We start from the raw sequence: 22470 nt of genomic DNA on the forward strand, positions 1-22470 counted from the left end.
TTCTGGCGCCAGGCCCTGGAGTTTGGGGTGGCGGGTTGGGTGCGCGGAGTGGTGGGCGGAGGAGTCCGTGAAGACCCGGAGTTCAGTGGCCAGCACGGCTCACGTCTGCGCGCACGTGCCCATTGCTCACTTTAGGCTCGTAGTCGGGGCGCCCACGGCCAGCTGGCTCGCCAACACTTCAGTGGTCAATCCTGGGGCGATTTACAGATGCAGGATTGGAAAGAACCCAGAGCGGACGTGCGAACAGCTCCAGCTGGGTGAGTTGGACCTGGGGCCGGGAGCTCGTGACCCACTCCCCCCAACACACACACACACACACACACACACACACACACACACACTTGTGAGCCCCACGGTAGCAGAAGTCCTGGAAAAACTCGTGTTGCCTATTACTTCTAGTTTAAAGCGAATGATTTTCACTGTTAACTCTACGCCATCTTCCCTTCTAAACATAAACGTGGTCTCCTTTCTGTCAATATTGTGCTCCCTTTTGCTTATGACAATGATTGCAGTACTCTGACCAAACTATGTGGAGAAAAATTTCTTATAAAACTTTCTCCTCACCTCTCCCCTCCGCGCCCCCCGCCCCTGCAAAGTGTAAAACACATCTTAAAGTCTCTCAACACGTTAAGGACAGGATCCAGCTAAGCCAAGACTTGAGAATTTTATTTCTATCTTTGACTTATCAGCCTTGTTAAAGAACAGGCTAAGGGGCAGATCAGGAATAGCAGTTGGAATTGATCCCATACCCTGTCATTTAGCCCAAGGGCTTTCTGAAAAAGAAAATGATACAGTTTTACTTAGATATGAAATGTAAAAGGAGAGCACAAGAAAAAATTGGCATCTCCACTGTTAATATGATTAAAATGAAGTTTAACGTATAATTATTAATTTTTCTTTCCAAAAACTCCGATGTTAAATGGTTACCTCTATTTGAAATCATTTCTTAGTGTCTCTTCTTAGATTTGTGACAGCTTGAAAAATGCGTTCTGATGGGGGAGAGTGGGAAGTTCGTGTTTCAAAGCCAAAAGCAAATTTGCTTTGCATAGACACATGGGGGAAGAAAGGGGAACTAATATCAATTCAGACCCTATCTTGCTTCAAACATGGTTAGGAACTGCTATATGTGTTGCTTGTTTTCCATAAAACACCACTGGATCATGGTTGGCATTGTTCTTACTTTACACGTGAGGACTCTGTGACTCAGAGAGTTGCAAGGACTTTTTCTAAAGTTATTCAGCTAGTGAATGGAAGATGGGACCTCAAGTCAAAGTCAGGTCTGCTTGGGTCCAAAGTCCAAGCCCTTTTCTCTCATGTGTGCATCTTCAGGGAAAATAAAATTCAATGACGAGTCCGATATGTTGTCTGCTGCGCTGATGAGTCATCTGTGAATGGTGAATAAAAGGTCATAATTGGTACCTTTTTCCTATTTTTGCTATCAATGGACTTTTGGGATAAGCTAGTTACTGAATCTTTAACACTCCCCTCCCCCCATTTTTGGTAGTAATCTTTGCTTTTTCTCAAACTGGGAAGCGGCTTCCCTTCATTGAGAATGAAGTCAAATAGAGTATGCACATAATGGAAGTTTATTTTTGACTCAGCATCCGTAAGAGTATAGTAGGAGTTGTCTGCAGTGTGTAGAATAGGCCCCAGCCTCTCATTAAGCATCTTCCATCCCCAAAGGCAGACTAGGAAAGCATAACATATTCACAGACCTATCCATTTGGAATAATTCTGCAAAGCATGATTTTCATTGCATGAGAGACTTGTAGGATGAAGAATTAGGGAGCGGAGCAGACAGCCTTGATCTGCCAGAGGATCTTGACAAGGTCTCAGGAGGGAATGTTTTATTTTTGTTGTCCTGTCATAGTTTACTGATTCATGACATTATAACTACTGGTATTTAGCTCCTACTTCCTGCCTGGAAGGGCACTGAATCTATTTCTAGATGTCTGTATTTAACTGGAAAGATCCTGTCATAATATTATATAAAATTCAAAATTTAAGATAATAATACCTGCCAAAATTGAAGGAAAATCTAAATTGATTGGGCACGTGGAACATAGGGGTTGACTACAGAAATATCCACAGAAAAATGTGCACATGGTAGATGTTCAACAAACATGAATTAAGTGAAGATGTACTGGATGGATAAATGAATAAAAGCAAAGTGAAAGTTTGATTGTCATCGACCTGATTGGTGAATAAGAGAATTAATTAGAAATGACAAGCCAAAGGGATATTTTTAACTTTCAAATTTTTGATCAATAAAAAGGTTTCTACTGAGATGAAAGGCAAAAAGGAAGACAAGATTTCTAGTCAGTCAACTGGTTGAAACACTAATAGCTGTAGTAATAGCTATGAACATTTGCAAAAGAGTTGACTGAAATTACTTCTCATATAACATTTCAAACGATATGTCTTCTCTTCCTTATATAAAGAAATTGTGTGTTTCAATTCAGCACAGACTCAGAAGTAACTTGAAGCTGTAAAATAAGGGATTGAGGATAATGTCTAGAAAGGAAACACTGAAAACGATACATCGGTAACTAAAGACATTTACAGATTCTCAGGTTTGTGGACTATGTAGTATTCTTTATGAAGAATTTTCAAGGAAAAAAATACATACACAATCGTCTATATAAGGTGGCTTCAGTTGTTCTGCCTCAAATATGGGTGACTATAACATATGCAAAATGCTTAGCTCAGTACCTGACATACAACTGACATTCAAAAAATATTTATTTTTTGTCTCTATTTTCTACTTAAATCTATATCTGCATGTTATCTGTTATAGTAGGCAGGTTGAGGTTATAAATATGGACAGTTAATAGATGAAACCAAAAGTTAAATGTGTAAATGAAAAGGTAACAGTTGAAACACAATGAAAAATATTTTTTGTTGGCCCAACCAAAAAATCTTATAATAACTAAAGATTCAGCTATGACTGCCATGTCATAAAATGTTTTCTTTCATTCATGGCCTAATTTGCTATCAAAGAGATGAAGTTGAAAGATCTCTTAAAATGGTGCCAATCTCCTACACAATTCAAAGTGCTATCTACATGGACTAGTCTTTAGGTCTCAGAATTTCAGATCAAAGTTTGATTCAGATAGACTCCTTCCCTCAGAAGAGGAGTCAATACCCTTCCCCCCTACCTCCTAACCCCTCTTCCCTGCAGTGGCTAATGTTGTCCCATACTATGGTATATTCACTGTAGTCATAATCAGAAGTGAGCAGCAGATGCCTATTTATCTAGAATGTTCAGGGTATGAGATGTTGAGAATCAGATACCCCTTTTAGTGAAGTGAATTGACTGTAGAAGAGGTGCATTTCTTCCTGTGTGCAAACAGGCTTCTTCCACCTTCCTGCCTGACTAAGAAGTGTCTCTCCCCTCACTTCCTTGGTACTGCTCTCTGTGAACCAGAGGAAGGTAGTCTCTCCATCAGGAGGGTTTGAATCCAAACTTGTTCATGAAGACTCCGTGTCTGGGGAGGCCATAGTGATTTCCACAGGTTCAGTTGCTTTTCCACTCAGGTGCTTTGTATCCTTGCTAAGTTTTTTAAAAGGAAACTTTGATCACAGATGGTTGCTAAATTAAGGCATCACAAATAATGACTTCATTAATGTATTTATCCATTTCCAGTATTTGAACAATTAGAACATAATAAAATACATAAATGGCTAAAAAATTATACTAAAAAGATTACCTTTATTTGGTCATTCAAAAGGCATACTAGATCTTTCATTACTTTGAAGTTGCCACTAGTAGCATTATACGTGTGTGTTTGGGCGTGCACACGTGTGCACACACACACACACACACACACTTGTCTGGGTAATAGAGGCTAAAATTATACAATTACACTGTCCAGTACAGTAGCCACTAACCACATGTGGCTATTGAGCACATGAAATGTGGCTAGTTTGTAGTGAGAAGTACTGTAGGGCAAATTACATTCTGGATTTTGAAACTTAGTACCAAAAAAAAAACACACACACACACACACACATACATAGACGTAAAATCTCTTAATTTTTTTTAATTTAATTTAATTTTATTTATGGCTGTGTTGGGTCTTCGTTTCTGTGCTTTCTCTAGTTGTGGCAAGCGGGGGCCACTCTTCCTCGTGGTGCACGGGCCTCTCACTATTGCGGCCTCTCTTGTTGCGGAGCACAGGCTCCAGATGCGCAGGCTCAGTAATTGTGGCTCACGGGCCCAGTTGCTCCGCGGCATGGGGGATCCTCCCAGACCAGGGCTCGAACCCATGTCCCCTGCATTGGCAGGCAGACTCTCAACCACTGCGCCACCAGGGAAGCCCCTCTTAATTTTTTAGATATGGATCACATGTTGAAATAAATGTTTTGAAACTAATATTGATTACATTTTTAAATGAAAATATTTTGGATGTATTAGGTTAAAGAAAATATATTATTAACATCAATTTTACTTTTTAACGTGACTACTGTAAAATTATTTCATATGTGACTTGTATTATGTTTCTGTCAGACAGCACTGTTCTAGAGAAACGTAACTTCCCTATGTAAAATAACACTAACTTTTTAGCAGGTGCCTTCCCAGTGTCTATGCATAAAATGATTGGAATTTTCACTTTTCTAGACCAATGTTGTATAGTTACTAGACCTTTAAGCTTTCTCCTTGTACCTCTTTTTCTTACTGGAAAGAACAGTGGTTTATTAAGTTAGTCATCATTATTCCCCTTCAGATTTCTTTCTGGAAATTATATTGCCTCCTGGTTTATATTACATAACCTACTTGGAGGAGGTTGAGTTAATTAGCATTTGTGTCATTAAACTAATGATTACCTCACTCTCACTTCTGCCTGATTTGTAGGAATTATTAGCTTAACATTAAAAGGCAAACCTCTCACTGTTGAAACTTCAAATATGTCCTTGATAACTTTCCTTTTCTTTCTCATTTGTGATACTCTTTAAATTGTAGCTTATGAAGATGATGTTGATACAGACTGGTCATTTTGAAAAATCACCCCTGAACAGAGGTTGTTATGCTAATTATGCACAAAATTAAGACAGAGAGCTTCATGAATAAGCCATCATATTACAAGAATTGTTTCCTTATTTCCAGCAATTTCCCAAACTCCATCTCTAAAAGAATGGTTTCCACCTAATTTAAGAGATGAGATTTTCTAAAATGTATTTTATTTTTTGCCTAAAGTTTACTTGACCACTGGGTGATATTTCTAATGACTAAAAAATCTCTCCCTTTGGCAGCAGTTCTTGGGCCAGATATGGTAATCCATTGTACTTACAGGTCATTTATTGAGGGATGTCAAAGGGTGAGAACCTGGGCATACAAAAGAAACATGGCCCTTGCCCCAAGGGGTTTACAGTCTATAGGTTAGGTTATTATAAGAAAGTATGGTGAGAAGATCTAATCTATTTAGGAGATTAAGGTGATGTCTTCCTAAGGAATTGATGTTCTAGTGGAAAACTGAAAAAAACAACAACAACAACAACAAAATCAAGAGTTAGCCAGAGGAAGAGGTTATAGGAAAGGGTGCCAGACAGAGCAAATAGTGTGTATGAAGACCCTGAGGTCTTTGAGAGGGCAGCGTCTTTGGACTGAAAGAAAAATGCATACAGCTGAACTGTGGAGTGTGAAGTGGTGATAGGTTGGAGAAGTAAGCAGGGATTATTTGTGTTACAGCTTGGTAAGCTCTCTGGCAGCTGAAGAAGCCCTGGCTGTCAGCATGCTCATGTGTGGTTTCACACTCTTCCTCGGCGTGTGCACAACGCAGTGGAGGCTGGTGCTGGGTGTGGGGCTGGGGGTAGCAGATGCACAGTTGGAGGTGTTGGCTGCAGATGGGCGTTGTGGTGCTGAGCAACAGAAGGCAGAGCCTGACGCAGGCCCACAAAAACTTACAAGGGCCCCGCTGTCCGTGTGCTTCCCCATGGCTGCACACTTTCCCCTGGGCGTGTGCACTGCAGTGAAGCTTGGTGACGGGCAGTGGGCTGGTGGCATGCAGATGCACAGCTGTAGGGCCGAACCCTGAGCCCGGGCGCAATGGTGGGGTCAGCCACAAGGGTCTAGGCTGGTGTCTTGCACTTGGGCTTTGGTGGGTACAGGGAGGGGCTCAAGTGGGTGGCTTCTTATACTAGGGTAGCCATAGAGGCCTGGGATGACTGGTGGTGTGGTTTCTGGGCTTTTCAGTGAGAGAAAAGGAAGTAGGGAGGAGCCCAGGCGTCAATTAACACTAACACCTGTGTGGCAAAAGCTGGCAAGATCTGCACAGGGTCCACAGTGGCTGTACGGGCCTTTGGCTTAGCCAGTGCTGAAATCTGCTCTTTTCCTGCAGAGCAGGTCTGCGTGAACTGGACTTTGTAATTATTAAATGAGAGAGATGATAAAGAAGGTTTCAAAATGTTACCCAAGGTTCTGACTTGGGCTGTTGGATAGATGATGGTGCTGTGTCCTGTGAGATGTAAAAGTAAATATCTGGAAATCAGTTGGATGTATGGGTCTGGAGGGCAGGAGAGGTCTGTAGGGGCAGTTCAGAGTTGAAGGTAATTGGCATAGAGACGGTAATCAAAGCCATGGAGGTTAATGAGTTTAACCTGGGAACTCTCTAGGCTGAATAGATCATCAGGCCCAGGAGAGATCCCAGAGGCTTCCTACAGCTTGAGAGGCGACTAGAACACTGTTGCTCAACTCTGGCTGCAACCTAGATTCTCCTGCAGAGGTTTAAGAATACCAGTGCTGGTGGCCTCCTCCTGAACTAATAAAATCTCTGGGGGTGGGTCTAGGGTAGGATATTGTGATTTGTAATAAAAATATATTGGTATATTTGGTCTTCACCCTCATTTCTGGCACAGAGATCCTAAAACCCTTGGAGTTTTCTAGAGTGATAAAAATATCTTTTGTTATGTCAGTGAGGTGACTTTAGGACCTAAGGATGTGGCTGGTTGCCAGTGGAACCAACCATATGATTAGATGGTTGGAACTTTCATTTCTATCCCCTTGACCTCCAGCAAGAGAAGAGGGGCTGGAGGTTGAACCAGTTGCCAATGGTCAATGGTTTAATCAATCATGCCTATGTAACGAAACCTCCATAAAAACCCACAAGGACAGGGTTGGTGAACACGTGGAGATTTAGGACTAGTGGTGCATTCAGAGAGGACCTGGAAGCTCCCTGCAAGTTCCTCATGCCTTGCCCTATGTGTATCTTCTATCCGGCTGTTCCTGAGTTACCTCCTTTTATAATAAACTGGTAATCTAGTAAGTAAAATGCTTCTTTGAGTTCTGTGAGCCACTCTAGCAAATTATTCATACCAAAGGAAACTTCAATAGCTGGTGGACTTGAGATTGGCATCTGAAGTGTGTGCGTGTGGGGGCAGCAGGGGTATGGGAGGAAAGCAGTCTTTTAAAATTTTTAATCTATTTTAATCAGCTATTAAACAGATACACCTGGTGCATTTTTACCTTTCAGGTTTCTTTTAAAAGTTCTATTACCCATGAAGGAAGTTTTGTGTTAATTTATTAAAGTTGCCTAAATGTCCTAATACTATAGAAGTTAGTCACAAATTACTCTATGATAGTAAGCTATTTTTTGGTGTTGCTCAGTAATGCACTGTATTTATTTATTTTTCTCTTTGTACCTTTTGACTCCCTTCACCCATTTCTCCCTCCCCACCCCCGCCTCTAGCAACTACATATCTGTTCTCTCTATCTATGAGCTTGTTTTTTTTTTTCTTTTTTTTTAGATTCCACATATAAGAGAGATCATACAGTATTTGTCTTTCTCTATCTGACTTATTTCACTTAGCATAATGTCATTGGGGTTCAGTCATGTTGTTGCAAATGACAAGGTTACATTCTTTTTTATGGCTGAATAATATCCCATTGCATATATGTACCACAATTTCTTCATCCACTCATCCTGCAGTGGACACTTAGGTTGTTTCCCATCTTGGCTATTATAAATAATACTGCAATAAATATGGGGGGTACATAATATTTTTTTGAGTTAGTATTTTCATTTTCTTCTGATAAATACCCAGAAGTGGAATTGTTGGATCATATGGTAGTTCTATCTTTTATTTTTTGAGGAACCTTCATACTGTTTCCATAGTGGCTGCACCAATTTACATTCCCACCAACAATGCACATCCTTTTTCTCCACATCCTCACTAACATTTGTTATCTCTTGTCTTTTTGATAATAGCCATTCTGATAGGTGTGAGGTAATAGCTCATTGTGGTTTTGATTTGCATTTCCCTGATGATTAGTGATGTCGAGCATGTTTTTATGTTCCTCTGGTCCATCTGTATGTCTTCTTTGGAAAAATGTCTATTCAGGTCTTCCACTCAGATTGTTTGCTTGTTTTGCTATTGAGTTATATGAATTCTTTATATATTTTGGATATTAGCCCCTTATCAGGTATATAATTTGCAAATATTTTTTCTCATTCAGTATGTTGCCTTTTCTGTACAGAAATTTTTTAGTATAATGTAGTCCCACTTATTTATTTTTGCTTTTGTTGCTTTTGCTTTTGGTGTCAGATTTAAAAAATCATCACTAAGACCTATGTCAAGGAGCATGTAGGACTGAACCCTTAACCTGTGGGATCTGACATTATTTCCAGGTTAGATAGTGTTACAATGGAGTTGAATTGCAGGACACCCACCTGGTATCAGAGAATTGCTTGTTGATGGTGTGGAAAAACTTCACACACATACATTGGAATTGGGTGCAGAACCCTTAGTAGTGCATCAGGAATTTCCAAAGGTCCCCAGATGATTCCAATATTCATCCATGGTTGAAAACCATTGGAGAAGAAAAAAGAGCCTGAAAAATAGATTGAGAAGGAAAAGCCAAAGAGGTAGCTAGGAAATCAGGTCAATGTGGCACTATGGAAGTAGAGGAATGAGAGATTCTATAAAGAGGTGAGTGGTTGGCATTATCAAAAGTTGCCAAGAGGTCAAGCTAGGTAAGAACTTAGGAGGTTTCGTTGGATTTGGAGAGAATTGGTTCATTAGTAACCTTGGTAAGACCAGTTTTAGTGGTGATACCAGACTTCAGAGGGTTGAGAAGTGAGGAGTGTGAAAATATTGTTGGCAGATGTCAACTCTTTTAACTGGGTTCTTCCTTTATTTATTAAATAAATTTTATCAATTACTTATGCTGGTACTGGGAATAGAAAGGTGGCTAAGATGGCTAAAGCCCTGAAAGAACTCAGTGACAGGGGAAACAGGGAAACAGATAATTACCTACAAGAAAATGTAACATGCATAATGATAGAGACACACAATGAGAAGTGTTTGGATGATTAGAGAAGTTTTCCTGGAAGAGTAATTGAGCCAGTTCTGACCAGTTTTGATGAGCATGTAGTAGAATCTCACTGAATGTGAAATGGATGGGTGCATTTCTCAGATTTGGGTGGGATCCTCTGGGGTTTGCTGTATATTTCAATATTGTTCCAAGAGGTCTAGGCCAGCCTTGGGTTCCAGACTCTGCCTACTCATACCAGGCAATCTAAAGAATACACACTCCTGAGATAGGAAGCTTGGAACTGACTGTCTTTAAAACAAGGGGATTTTAATTTTGGGAAGAGCTGGAGATACCAAATTAAATATGGAAGTGGACTTGCAAGTGACAGAACTGTGCTCAGTAATGCAGTGTGTTGGCTCTGATGCTCTCAGTTTATCCCCAGGAATTTTTTTTTTAATGATTTGAAATCTTTTTCATATAATTTATATGAAATACTGTAATTCTCAATGAATATGTTCAGAAGTAGTAAGAGTATAGATTTAGTTATCAAATCTCTTTTGCAGGAAATATTTTGTGAAGTGGATTAGACATGTCCTTTTAAAATGATACCCTTTGTAGAAGTCTCTTGTCAATATCTACCCTCTGTGAAATCTTTCTAGGTCTACCTCACCCCAGTGCTATTCTCTGTTTTCTTGTGACCATTTTCTAGTATTTATTAGAATATCATTATTTTGTCTGCAAATCATTGTCTCTGCAACATCTTATCCCACCGTTTAAACTTTGAATGAAACGATGTCCTCTGTTATTGGTAACCCCTCATCTCAGTCAATCCTACATTGATTGGTCCAGGATGATGCCATGGACTCCCTGACTGATTTTTACGTTTCTCACGTATTTTTAAACCTTGTTATTAGCCTGACCTCCTCCTCCATCCTACCCTGTGAATTCCAAAACCAGGCTCAGAACTTCAGTATTGACCACTGAGCAGTAAGTGAGGGCAGGTTTCCCTGGAGTTTTTTTTCTGTTTACATTTTTGCTTTATTCTTGTTTCAAAGACACTCAAAATGGTATCTATATATTAGTGATACTTTTTCAAATGAACGCTTAAGTCTAAGAGATTAGTTGAAAACCATGGAAGTAGAGAATTTTCTTTCCTTATTTTCTAATGTTGGAAGTTAATGTTATATAATAAGTTATTGTAGAAATAGAATTAGAATAGGATTATTAATAATGTTGATACTTGGATTCACTCCCTGATTAATGGTTAAAAGTACTAATAGCAAATCATTGTAAAGTGGTGTAGGGTGGTGGATGATAGTATGGGTTTGAATCCTTCCTTCCCCCCTTATAAGTAGTGTGACTTTAGGCAAGATGCTTAATCTCCCTTTGTATCAGCTTCTCCATCTGTGAAATTGGGATAATGATAATAATACCTGCCTCATAGGGATATAACGAAAATTAAATGAATTAATATACATGTTTACATGTATTAAAAGTGTGTCTGGCACATACAAAGCATATAATGTGTTATTTATTATATAAATAATTATGTAATTATTGTAAGACTACATTCCTTCTTTAAATTTTGTACAGCAAATATATCCGTTGCTGTACATTCTTCTGCTGTACTTAGTAAAAATACTTGTATAGGTTTTCTGTAGGAATTTAAAGAAGTTTGGGCCTAAGCCACCTGGAGGAAACCCCAGTCTTAGGTTCAAGCTCACAAGCAGGATGGTTTTCTAGGGTTCTGAAGTCTAGTGATGTCTCAGGATCAACTCAGATTCATAAAATTGCAACCATCAAGCTTGCCTCTACTGCCAGAACTTGTTCACCTCTGTGTGGAACTCTCTTCCTAAATACAACACAGTAAAATAAATACAATTATTAAATAAAAAATGTAATTAAAATAAAATGAAATAGAGGACTTAAATAGCTGGCTTTTTCAGGCCTATGATTGTAGGAGCTGTTTCTCACATACATTGAGCATGATTATCAGCCATTATCAGATTTTTATTAGGAAGTCAGAGAATATAACACTTAAACATATTTTTCCAGAAAAAAAATACTTCGAGAATGGTTTCTAATTTTGATGTTTAATTTGATATTTTGACTCTTGTTTGCCCCTAGATGACTTGGAGGAAGTGGTCGTGGAAGTTTAGTACTTTCATGTCCCATATCTCCTGTAAAACTTGGGTATTTTACTTTTCATTACTCCAAGTTATTGTTATTGCTGTTAAATTCATGAACATCACTGCTACCTTTCAGAAACATCTCCACCACATTTTATTAGATGTGTGGGAAAAGTACACAGTTTAATATAATAAAAATAATATAATGAATTTAATAGTAATTAGTGTTTGATAAGAAACAAAAACAAGGGGCCATTTGGCTTAAAGAGCTGAAGGCAGGCTGCTGATCCAACCTCACAACATTGTGAGCTCCCTCTGCTGGTGTGTCCACATCAATGCAATGTGGGTACCCTGGGGAGCAGAAGCATTTACCATTTAATGAACACCTACTAGGCGCCAGGCGGTCTTGTATGCACAGGCACAAACTTTCTGTAATTTTTATAACCCTCCAATGGTAGGCCTTGTAATCTGGTCATATTTGAATTGGCTTATTTGCTTTTAATCCCATATATTTTTTCTATATTCTGAATCTTGGTAAATGAAGGAATGGTATGATTATTTTCACTCGGTAATTATTGCTTCTACAAATAAAGATATCTTGCATGAATGAACGTAGAATCTTCACAGAATCTTTATAGAATCTTTATAGAACATAGAATAGAACAAGGGTCATTTATTTTTCAGGATTATTTAAGAAAAATTTCTAGTGGAAGAGTTTGAAAATACAGGACTCACCTTTCAATGGAATAGAGCTTCACGTTACAAAAAAAAATTGGTGGAAGTAAGGTCTTTCACTATTTTTCTGAAACTTGAAAATTATGTCACATCTTTTGAAAGGTCAGATAAATGCATGTGTTGTCTTAGTAGCCAGAAGGCCAGTCTGAGAGCCCCAATCAAATGTCTGAGCTGATAAAGCCACAGCCCAGTGACGCAGGCAGATAAACCAAACTTGTCATTGCATCCAAAAGTCCCAGGCTCCCCTACCCACAAAGTGTGTCACTCAAGCTGTCAAAAGGTTACAGAAAGAAGACCTTCGAGTCTGGTCTTTCCCCTTGGTCCTTCCTCAGTAGAAATGCCAAAATATTGAGAACTGATCTCAGTTGAGGAAAAGGTCAGGGTAAGATAGGGACCAAGAAAGTAACATTTTTTGTGAACACTAGAAAGTTGACTGTATAGTCTGTGGGCAGACTTGTGATATTTTACACACTTTCAGCTGAAAAAAAGGTTTAGAAAGTAAAATTTATCCAGATAATTCATACGTCTGAAATACATGTACAGTTCTATTGTATATACTCCAGATTAGTGGAAAGTAACTACTTTTAGATCTTCAATTTCTAAAAGTTTTTGATTTCCTTTTTTTAAAAATTCTTTTCCATTATGGTTTATTACAAGATATTGAATATAATTCCCTGTGCTATACAGTAGGACCTTGTTGTTTATTTTATATGTAGTATTTTGTATCTGCTGATCCCAAACTCCTAATTTATCCCTCCCCACCCTTTCCCCTTTCGTAACCATGAGTTTGTTTTCTGTGTCTGTGAGTCTGTTTCTGTTTTGTAAAAAGTTCATTTATATCATATTTTAGATTCCACATATAAGTGATATCATATGATATTTGTCTTTCTCTGTCTGGCTTACTTTACTTAGTATGATAATCTCTAGGTCCATCCATGTTGCTGCAAATGGCAGTATTTCATTCTAAAAGGTATTGATTTTTGATTCTAATCTTTTCTATTTACCATCCCCATGGATTTGGGCAAATTACTTTACTTCTTTAAGATTCTATTTCCTCACCTGTAAAATGGGATTGATAACACTGTCCTCTGTTGCTACTGTGAGAAATAAATGAGTTAATGTGTATGGTAAGGGCTCGCTGACAGTGATATGCCACAAATATGTCATGGAGGAGGATATATACCATGACATATGCGCAGCTTAATCGTATCTTTAGCTTAATCCTTAAAATAATAATGTCAACATCAGCTAACGTTTGCTTGCTTTCTCTGCCAGGCTCTAGCCCGAGCCCTTCACATATACCTCATTTAGTCCTCAAAATCCTTGCAGAACCCCTCTGAGACAGGCACTTCCTGGAGGCCCAGCTAATTCTCAGTCCTAAATCATCCTACTCACATATCGCACTTTGTAAAGATCTTCAAACCTGCAAACGCTGTTTTCCTTCAGACCATCTGTTACTGTCTTAAAACTTAATGGGCTAATATTTTGTAAGTAGGAGAGAATAGTAGAGAAGGAAGAATTCTCCAAAGCTTAGCTCCCTGAGAGTTTGGTGAAAATTTTGTAGTAGTATCCTCTAGTAGAGGATTTTGTGGTGGTATAAGGGGTTTCAGAATTCCCTCCCTCAGCAAATATTTTGCTCCTGCCTACTGCATGTAAGGCCCTGTTCTGTGCTGTGGGAATGCCGCAGTCAACAAAATAGTCAGTCTGCCCCCATGGAGATGACAATCAAGAGCAAATATCTAGTCTTCCATAGTCTCTGTCACATTTTGGCACTTGAAAAAATGGCACTAAAACAGATGATGTGAATAAGAGCAAAAAAGACAAAGGGGGGGGGGAAGTGGTAAAGAATGTACCTAATTGGCTTTGTACTAACATCCTTTGTATCCATCTATCAAAATTACTGCTTATTCACATTTATATACTCATGTATGCACTGAAACAAAATCAGTAAGTGGAAATAAAAACTGAATAGTAAGCATACATCTTTATATTTTCTTTCCCAAATGAAAATCGAAAGAGAAAAAAAAGGAAAGAGAAAGATGGGCTTAATTTTTAGAATAAGGGGTATGGTTTTTATGTGCTTTATATTTTTAATGTCTACTGGGAAAATGCGTTCAACTGTGCTAAGAATTAGTCATTCTAGTTATGTAAAAGCATGGAAAATTATCACACGTTAATTTCTTCTGACCTCTTTTATGTTAAACCATGTAAAGTACTTTTTTCAATTATGAAACTGATTTGATTTTCTGAGTTTAGATCAGTAATGTATGAGCTGAATTGAAAACCAGATTATAAATCATTTCAGCATGACATTTGGATAAAATATAAAGATAATCTGCATTTATTTATGGTGTTCTGTCAGGGAAATTCATGAGAATTAGCTTTCTCATGACAGTTCTAATAATCATCATTTCTGACCAAATTAGAAATACTGTATTTCCACATGAAGAAAATTGGCTTAATATTTGATATCCTGTTACAATATTTGGGTGAAACCAAGGAGGGCAAAAAGGTATTACTACTATTTTTCTAAATGGAGTAGTTCCTTTCAAATATAACACAGGAAATGGTGTAACCATGTACATTGCAGAGCAGTTGCTCACAAGCCCAGCTGCGCACTACTGTTACTGAGGAGCTGTTTGAAAAATTCTGATGTCTGGCTCTCAACCCAGGCACATCAAATCGGAGCCTCTGGGAGTGGGACCAGGTGTCAGTATTTGTTCCAAACTTTTCCCCCCACCATCACCCCAGGTGATCCTCATGTTCAGTCAGGGCTGAGAACCACGAGAAAAGGCGTGGCCTCCGGAACAAGGAGGTTAAGGAAAAGCTCTGGAGGGGCCCTGAGCATAAGCTGGTGATGTGAAGGGCTGACCTCTCTGCCAAGATTCTGCAGGCATTACAGAAGTAAAGGTGAAAAGTTGCTAGAAATGAAGACCCAGCTCAGTAGTGGGGAGTTATAGGCTGTTCTTTGAACTAATTTTGTCTGGTAACCAGTGCTGAAAGTACCTCAGGATTCTCTTTGCTGTTGGGTGCTACTCTGTGGCAGAAGCGGTATTAGGAAGTGGAAAGAAGAAACCTGTATAAGCGTGAGTCTGTATGTCTGTCCACATACTAGAGTTATCTAAGTGTGTGACTCTAAGTGTGAGAATCTGAGCAGTGATGACATTGTGATGTCACCTGGTGAGGCTAAAACTAAAACAGAAAGGATGCAATGGGGAATAATCTGTGGACACAGAAAACAGTTTAATAACATAAGAGTTTCTCTAGTTTTCATTTTTAATTTTTATTTATTTATTTATTTATTTTTGGCTGTGTCAGGTCTTCGTTTCTGTGCGAGGGCTTTCTCTAGTTGTGGCAAGCGGGGGCCACTCTTCATCGCGGTGCACGGGCCTCTCACTGTCGCGGCCTCTCTTGTTGCGGAGCACAGGCTCCAGACGTGCAAGCTCAGTAATTGTGGCTCACGGGCCCAGTTGCTCCGCGGCATGTGGGATCTTCCCAGACCAGGGCTCGAACCCGTGTTCCCTGCATTGGCAGGCAGATTGTCAACCACTGCGCCACCAGGGAAGCCCTAGTTTTCATTTTAAAATCTACAAATAAGAGAGCTCAGCTAAGAAACAGATGACAATTCACAGTTTTTGTGCATAAGAACTTTTGGGCCATTTTCTTCAGCAATTTACATGGTATTTTTTGGTTCCAAACTGTTGTATGTTTACTACGTACATATTATTAGATGTTTTTAGACATTGGGGTGGCATCTCTAGAACAGTAAATTTGTTTCTAAATATTGGCCGTAATCTTAATGAAACTGTCCATTAAATATACCACATTTTAACAGAGATAATGTGTTATTTGTGAACTCTGTCCTCTCCTGTCCTTAATTTTCCTCCTGCACAATTGCTTAGTTAACTGAGTGTTGACTATAATTTTAGAAAGACTTTGGTATTTTCCGAGAAGATACTTTGTTGAAGTATCTATTGGGATAAATAATAACTTCACCTTCAGGTAGACGAATCTACCATTTATCATCTATTTTTGACATTAGTACAAAAAAAAAAAAAAAGCAACTGGCAATTTTAGTAAAAAGTCAAACTGAAATTTGCATCACAATGAAAATTAAAATTTGTTTGTCATTCTTTCACTTTCTTTCAATTACATTGGCATTGTGTAGCCTCAGTACAACTTTCTATGTTAGACCTTACCCATTCAGTACTACAATATAATTGTCTTTCCCTTCCTTCTCCCTTATTCCTTCCTTTCTTTATTAACTTGAATATAGAAACCTAATGCTTCCACCTGGGCCATCCTTGATCAAGGTTTGGGCTGCAGCAATCTCCCCTTCCCATTCCAAGTAGACATTGCTAATCAACCCCAGCATTCTTTTTCCAGACAGATCCTTAGTCGTATTCCTCTGTCTCATGCTCTTGGCGGGCACTACCAATAGGTGGGAGTTGACATTACTATTCTCCAAGAAAATTGGCCAAAAAAAGATTATCCATATACCATCATAACAATGTTCCAGATCATGAGAATCACCTGGGGTAATCAGGGCCTCACCTGGACCAACTAAATCAATCTCCAGAGATGGGGCTGGGAAACTTTCTTCAGTTTAGCTGTGTTGAAGGGTTGGTTTGTCCTGAACAACATTTTAAGAGAATGAACAAATGTTCATACAATGTATGCACAAATATCTTTCCACACTCCTTAAAATCTCTCTTACCCAGGAGACTTGCTGCAAATAATTTCACTTTCTAATACTAACCTCATCTATGAAGGTATTCTGAGTTTGCCCAGGAAGCATTATCTAGGGGTCAAGGTTATAAGTGCTTGATGATTTAGAGTGTGGTCCCTATCAGTGTATGAAAACTTGGTACCAAAATTAAGTTAAAAAAAAAAAAAAGTTCCATGTCCTTATCCAGTCAAATTGATGCAAATGTATTTATCTGCCTTTGGCACAGAACTGTCATGTGACAATTGAAGTGGGTGGAAATAGCGAAAGGAATCTCAATATACTGCATCTTATTCTCCCCCAAAATCACTTACTTGAAATCACATTTAATACAGGATCCCAGCTACAAAGCAAATAAGTTACTTTAACAAAAACAAAATTACTGGGATGATCACTTTTTCTTGCACAGTTTAGAAGTATTACCCGTGTGTAATATTTTAGTTTTTGGCTTTCCATGCCTTTGTGAAAGTGCCTATTGAAGTTTTCTCTTTACTAAAATAATCCAGTTTTTCAAAGTCTTTTTTTCTTTGTTGAAAACGTCACAATCCACTAAATGTAAACCATAGGGCAGTTTGTTTTAAATGCTGGCATTATTAGTATGTTAATTATACACAGCTGCTTTCCACATGCTCAATCATCACCTCCAGCTTCAACAAACTGTGACTTAAATGCTGAGGACCATATTGTAGTCCTTCTATTTGTAATGTCTCTGTACAAGAAACGTTTAAGAAAAGTTGTCTGGAAATGTTGCTTACATTGCTAGATAAATGATCAAAACAAAGATGACATTCTTTGCCAAGTATTACACAATGCAGTTGGACTTGCACAGCCAATGTTGTTTTAAACTGGTTTCCCCTCTCTTAGTCATGTTGGTCAGCTATCTCCTATATCAAGGCCATCTCTTCCTGGTGTTACCAGTCAGAGGGCATTCCTACAAACAAAAATCACCTGTGAGAGAACAATTATGTTGGCACAGATTAACTGACGGTTACCCCAACAATGTGCACCAAATAATATGATGACAGGGAAGCAGGGAAAGGGGGTATTCCACAGAGGGCTGAAGGAAAAAACACTGGGGATAAGCATGCGTGTTTGTTTGCTCTTGTAGAATAATACTGTTTTCAAGATAACTGATGATAAAATTATTTTCAAATGCTGTAGGTAGCCCTAATGGAGAACCTTGTGGAAAGACTTGTTTGGAAGAAAGAGACAATCAATGGTTGGGGGTCACGCTTTCCAGACAGCCAGGAGAAAATGGCTCCATCGTGGTAGGTTATTGAAATTAGTCCACTGATCACATCGTGAAATCAGATACCCTGGGTGTGACTTTCACATCATGTGGTCTACTTTTATGTTTTATTCAGACTTGTGGGCATAGATGGAAAAATATATTTTACATAAAGAATGAAAATAAGCTCCCCACGGGTGTTTGCTATGGAATGCCCTCTGATTTACGAACAGAGCTGAGTAAAAGAATAGCTCCATGCTATCAAGGTAAGGCATGGTTTTGATATTAACTGGATCAAGAGAAATAAGTGAATGCCTTTAAAAATGTTTCTTCAATTTTCAATTTTGGATGCTTGGTTTGGGGTGGGAGGATCTTTGAAATAGCTATGTTTCCTTTAACTACTCAGAGTATTATTTCCTTTTTTACCCAATTGCAGTTGTTTTAATTTTCAAAAATGTACTGTGTTTTCAGGACTAGGAATTCTACAATTTAATTTGAATAATTCTAGCATCTAGTTTAGCATTCCCACTTTAGCATTAAATATATTTTCTATTCAGTATAAGTGAGTCTAATGCCCAGCAAGTGCAGGACCCTTAAAATCATGAAATAGATTGAAAAATATGATCAGAAGCAAGAAAATTGTTTAAGTTTCTTGCTTTACCTTTAGCTTCCAGGAAGATTTAGAAAGATTCAAAGTATAAATGTAAGCAGATCTTTCCCATTCACTGTCTTTTTTATTTCCTCAAATTTACTTGTTTTCCTTGAAATTGCAAGGGATTGGTATCTTAAGTTTGAAAGGTCTTTCCCATAAAAATTTTAGGTCATGGTTAGTGCATGCAGAGCTAGGACATAAACTGAAATGAGCAAAGTTAGAGGTAAATGTCAACAGAGTATTGAAAAAATGATACCTGCAGCAGAACTAAAATTCTGAAAATGTGTCTTTGGAAAGAATAAAATATATATGAATGCCAAGTTCCAGTTTTTCTAAGCAAAATGATTATCCCAGTGTCCAAAGGAAATTTCTATTACTTGACAAAACTTGGAGCAAGTATGCAAATTGAGTTGGTTTTATTAATATTGGAGTCTTTCCTCCCTGGAATTTGATATAATAGAAAAGATTATATCGTCTATATTCCTAATTTGCCTTTGAATGCCAAGAAGATAAAAGGTGAATTTTAACTTCTCCATTGCAGTAAAACTTACTCTGGCTATTATCCTCTTTTTCATAATAGTTTATGGTTTACACTTTAAAACATTTCACAGTAGAGGCCTCTCTCCCTGGCTGTAGCGGCCTTCATGGTCATTTGGGGTCTTGCAGTCTCTCCATAATGCAAACCTGACCAGCCTGAGTCATAATCTCCAGTTCAGATGAGGCCTTTTCCCTTGTGAACTTGGTTCCCTTTAAAATCAAGTGTGCAAGTGTTCGACAATGGGAATTAGCTGTATAGGCTGAAGGAAACCTGTCAAAGGACAGTCTAGTAGAGATGCAAGCTAAAGACACCCCTCAACTGCAGCACCCCTCCCCACCTAGCTGGCCCCATGTCTGGGGCTTTTAATTGCCCCAGCAACCACTTCTGACTATTCTACTGGTGTGAAGTGATGCATTTCACCACTTAATGTTCTGCAACTCTTGTCCTGCTGCTGGCTGGTCCCTTCACAAAATGCTGGTGCCTCCCTGGGTGTAGATTTCAGTCCTGTACATTTTCTCATGTGTTCTCTGGGTGACTTTGTACATGGACATCCAATGTCCATGGATGACAATGTGCACCACCCCCAAATAAATATATATATATACATATATATATGTATGTATGAATATATATATATAAATAAACATATGTATAAATATATACCTAGCCACATTCTATGAAAAAAAAAACATGATGGCAGAAACCTAAGACACCTAAAATTATGGTAATATTTTTTAAATTAAAAAATGTATATAGGACCAGAGAAGATATGAAAAAGAATGAAAAAGCATGACAGGGAGTGGTCATTATAAGTGACTTAGCAATTTATTTAACATTTCGGGTTAGCAAAGCCAAAACGAAGATGTGGTCCTGTATCTTCATAGAGGTTTACTTATGTCAGTTCTTCAGGAAAAGCAAGTTTTGTGCCCTTAGTGAGTTTCACAAAGCAACCATTCATGGGGGCTTTGTAAGAAGAGATCCTCCATCTCCATGCAGATCTTGACTCTGTTATTTTCAGCCAGGCAAAAATCTAGGAAGCCTATTTTAAATGGAAACCTGAACTGGAAGCCACAAATCCTACCTCTGTCTTAGATACTCACCTGACAACTTTTTGAGTGTATGCTGCATGTTCTTCCCATGGAAAAGAGGCTGGGTAGATTTTTCTATTGCTATTTCACAAGGATATTTTGAAGATCAACATGGAAGAGATTTGTGACCTTAAATTTTGCCACTTACTATTTTATTAAATAATACTGTAAAAGAGCTCTTGAAAGGTATACTTATAAGGATTTATAAATAAACAAAATTATGCAGATTTTGTCGGTTTTAAAATGAAATCTTGAATTGTTTTTCTACTTTATTTTAGATTATGTGAGAAAATTTGGAGAAAATTTTGCATCATGTCAAGCTGGAATATCTAGTTTTTACACAGAGGTAATAGTCCCAAAATAGCTGCTACGGATGTTTACATATAGAATTTTAATTTGACTTAGAAGATTGATATTATGCTTTGAAGAAAAAATTGTATAATACCCAAATAATATGTCTCTTAAATTTGAGTGTAATACAACTTAATTTTCACCACTCAATATTCCACATATGTATTGATAAAATATTAATATTTAGATGGCTGTGTCACGCAAGACCAACTAAAAGTCTATACTAAAGAAGGTTACTTTTATGAAGAATTTAATAGAAATCAAAAGTAGCTGTAGTTATTTGTTAATTTAAGCATTGAAAATATCTAGGTATGTTATATTTAGTTATTAAATTGGAGGGGGGGAGGAAGCGTATGAGTTAACACTTTTCATTAGAAGTGTGAGAACTGGGAGATTTAAGAACTTAATAATATCCTCTTAAATGAGATATGGTCCCAAACTCTATTATTCTTTTTCTAACACTATCACATACACAGTGAAAGATCACAATTGTACTCAACTCCTAAATCTCCCAGTTTCTCTCAACAACCCATTATGAAGTTATGAATGTTTTCTAAATCTTTGTAGACAGGTTGTATCAAGCCTTGGGTTAACAATTTCCGTAAATATTGCCTAGTATGGAAAAATAATAATGCTTGCTTACTTTATATTTAAATTGACCTTTTTTTTTTTTTTCAAAGTTTGGATTGTTTAGGAAATTTAGAAATGTTACATAGCTTTAACTGCTGAAAAGTTTTCATATTTCACCAGACAAGTGTCTGCTCATTCCAATCTTCCCTCTCCTGCCTTTCTTCTAAATTCCTACGTTTATCATCAAGTATGCCCCAATTTCATTTGAGTTGTTTTTTTTCCAAGCTAACATTATTAAGGAACCTATTCATTAGCTTTTTGCAAATTGAAATAAATTAAGTCCATTTTTTACTCTTTGGCAGCACACAATTATCTCTGTAATGAGCACTAATGAGTTACCCAGATAGGGTTTACTTTAATAGAAATCCACATTGCCTTTCTCCCCAAAGCTTACTCTAGAGTTCAGTGATTCTACCTTTGATTTTAAAGTCCGCTGATGAGCATGAAGTGAGAGTTTCAGCATTTCTTCTCTGAAATTCTCATTTTAGCTGAAAATTCATTAGCTAGCTTCTCTGGCTTTTTTTGATGTGCTTTTAAACTCATAAAATGCTTACATTTCGGAAATTTATAAAAATGTATTTTTGTCACTATTTACTTAAAGCGTGTATCTGGAGGAGGTTTTGGGTGGTGAGATTAAACTTTTAAATGATGATAAATTTTTTTTTCTTACAGGACTTAATTGTGATGGGAGCTCCAGGATCGTCCTATTGGACCGGCTCTCTTTTCGTCTACAATATAACTACAAATAAATACAAAGCTTTTTTAGACAAACACAATCAAGTGAAATTTGGAAGTTATTTAGGTACTATAAAAATGGACAAACTCGAATTATCTCTGCCTTGCAGATACTAGTAATTATAAATAAGGGAAATCGTATCTTCAAAAGATCAAAATGGCCAGTAGTAATTAAAAAGCCATTTCAGAAACTCCCTTTTTAAGGATATAGTCTCTGAAACTTCAGTTAACTTAATATTTTATGTATGTAACTATTATCAGTATATAATTCTTAGATTGGAACTCCTGGTTTAGCTTCCTCTTTTGCAGTAAATCACTTGTAAGCTTATATCTTTATGCAGTCAACTTGTTATTATAAAGATAGCATCTATTGAGTGCCTGTCATCTCCTAGAAACTTTTGTAAGCAC

General features: G+C 37.7%; 1 protein-coding gene across 2 annotated transcripts in view; it reads left to right on the plus strand.

Annotated features, from left to right (window-relative positions):
* The window catches only part of ITGA4 (integrin subunit alpha 4), an 83792-nt gene that overhangs the window by 721 nt on the left and 60601 nt on the right, over window positions 1-22470 (plus strand). For both annotated transcript variants that reach the window (XM_057551604.1, XM_007190384.2), the window contains exons 2-6: window positions 136-257; window positions 18002-18108; window positions 18205-18334; window positions 20625-20692; window positions 22000-22129. In XM_057551604.1, coding sequence (XP_057407587.1) covers window positions 136-257; window positions 18002-18108; window positions 18205-18334; window positions 20625-20692; window positions 22000-22129 — 557 coding nt within the window. The remainder of the gene's footprint in view (window positions 1-135; window positions 258-18001; window positions 18109-18204; window positions 18335-20624; window positions 20693-21999; window positions 22130-22470) is intronic.

The sequence above is a fragment of the Balaenoptera acutorostrata genome, chromosome 8 (genome assembly GCF_949987535.1).
Source record: "Balaenoptera acutorostrata chromosome 8, mBalAcu1.1, whole genome shotgun sequence".
NCBI lineage: Eukaryota > Metazoa > Chordata > Mammalia > Artiodactyla > Balaenopteridae > Balaenoptera > Balaenoptera acutorostrata.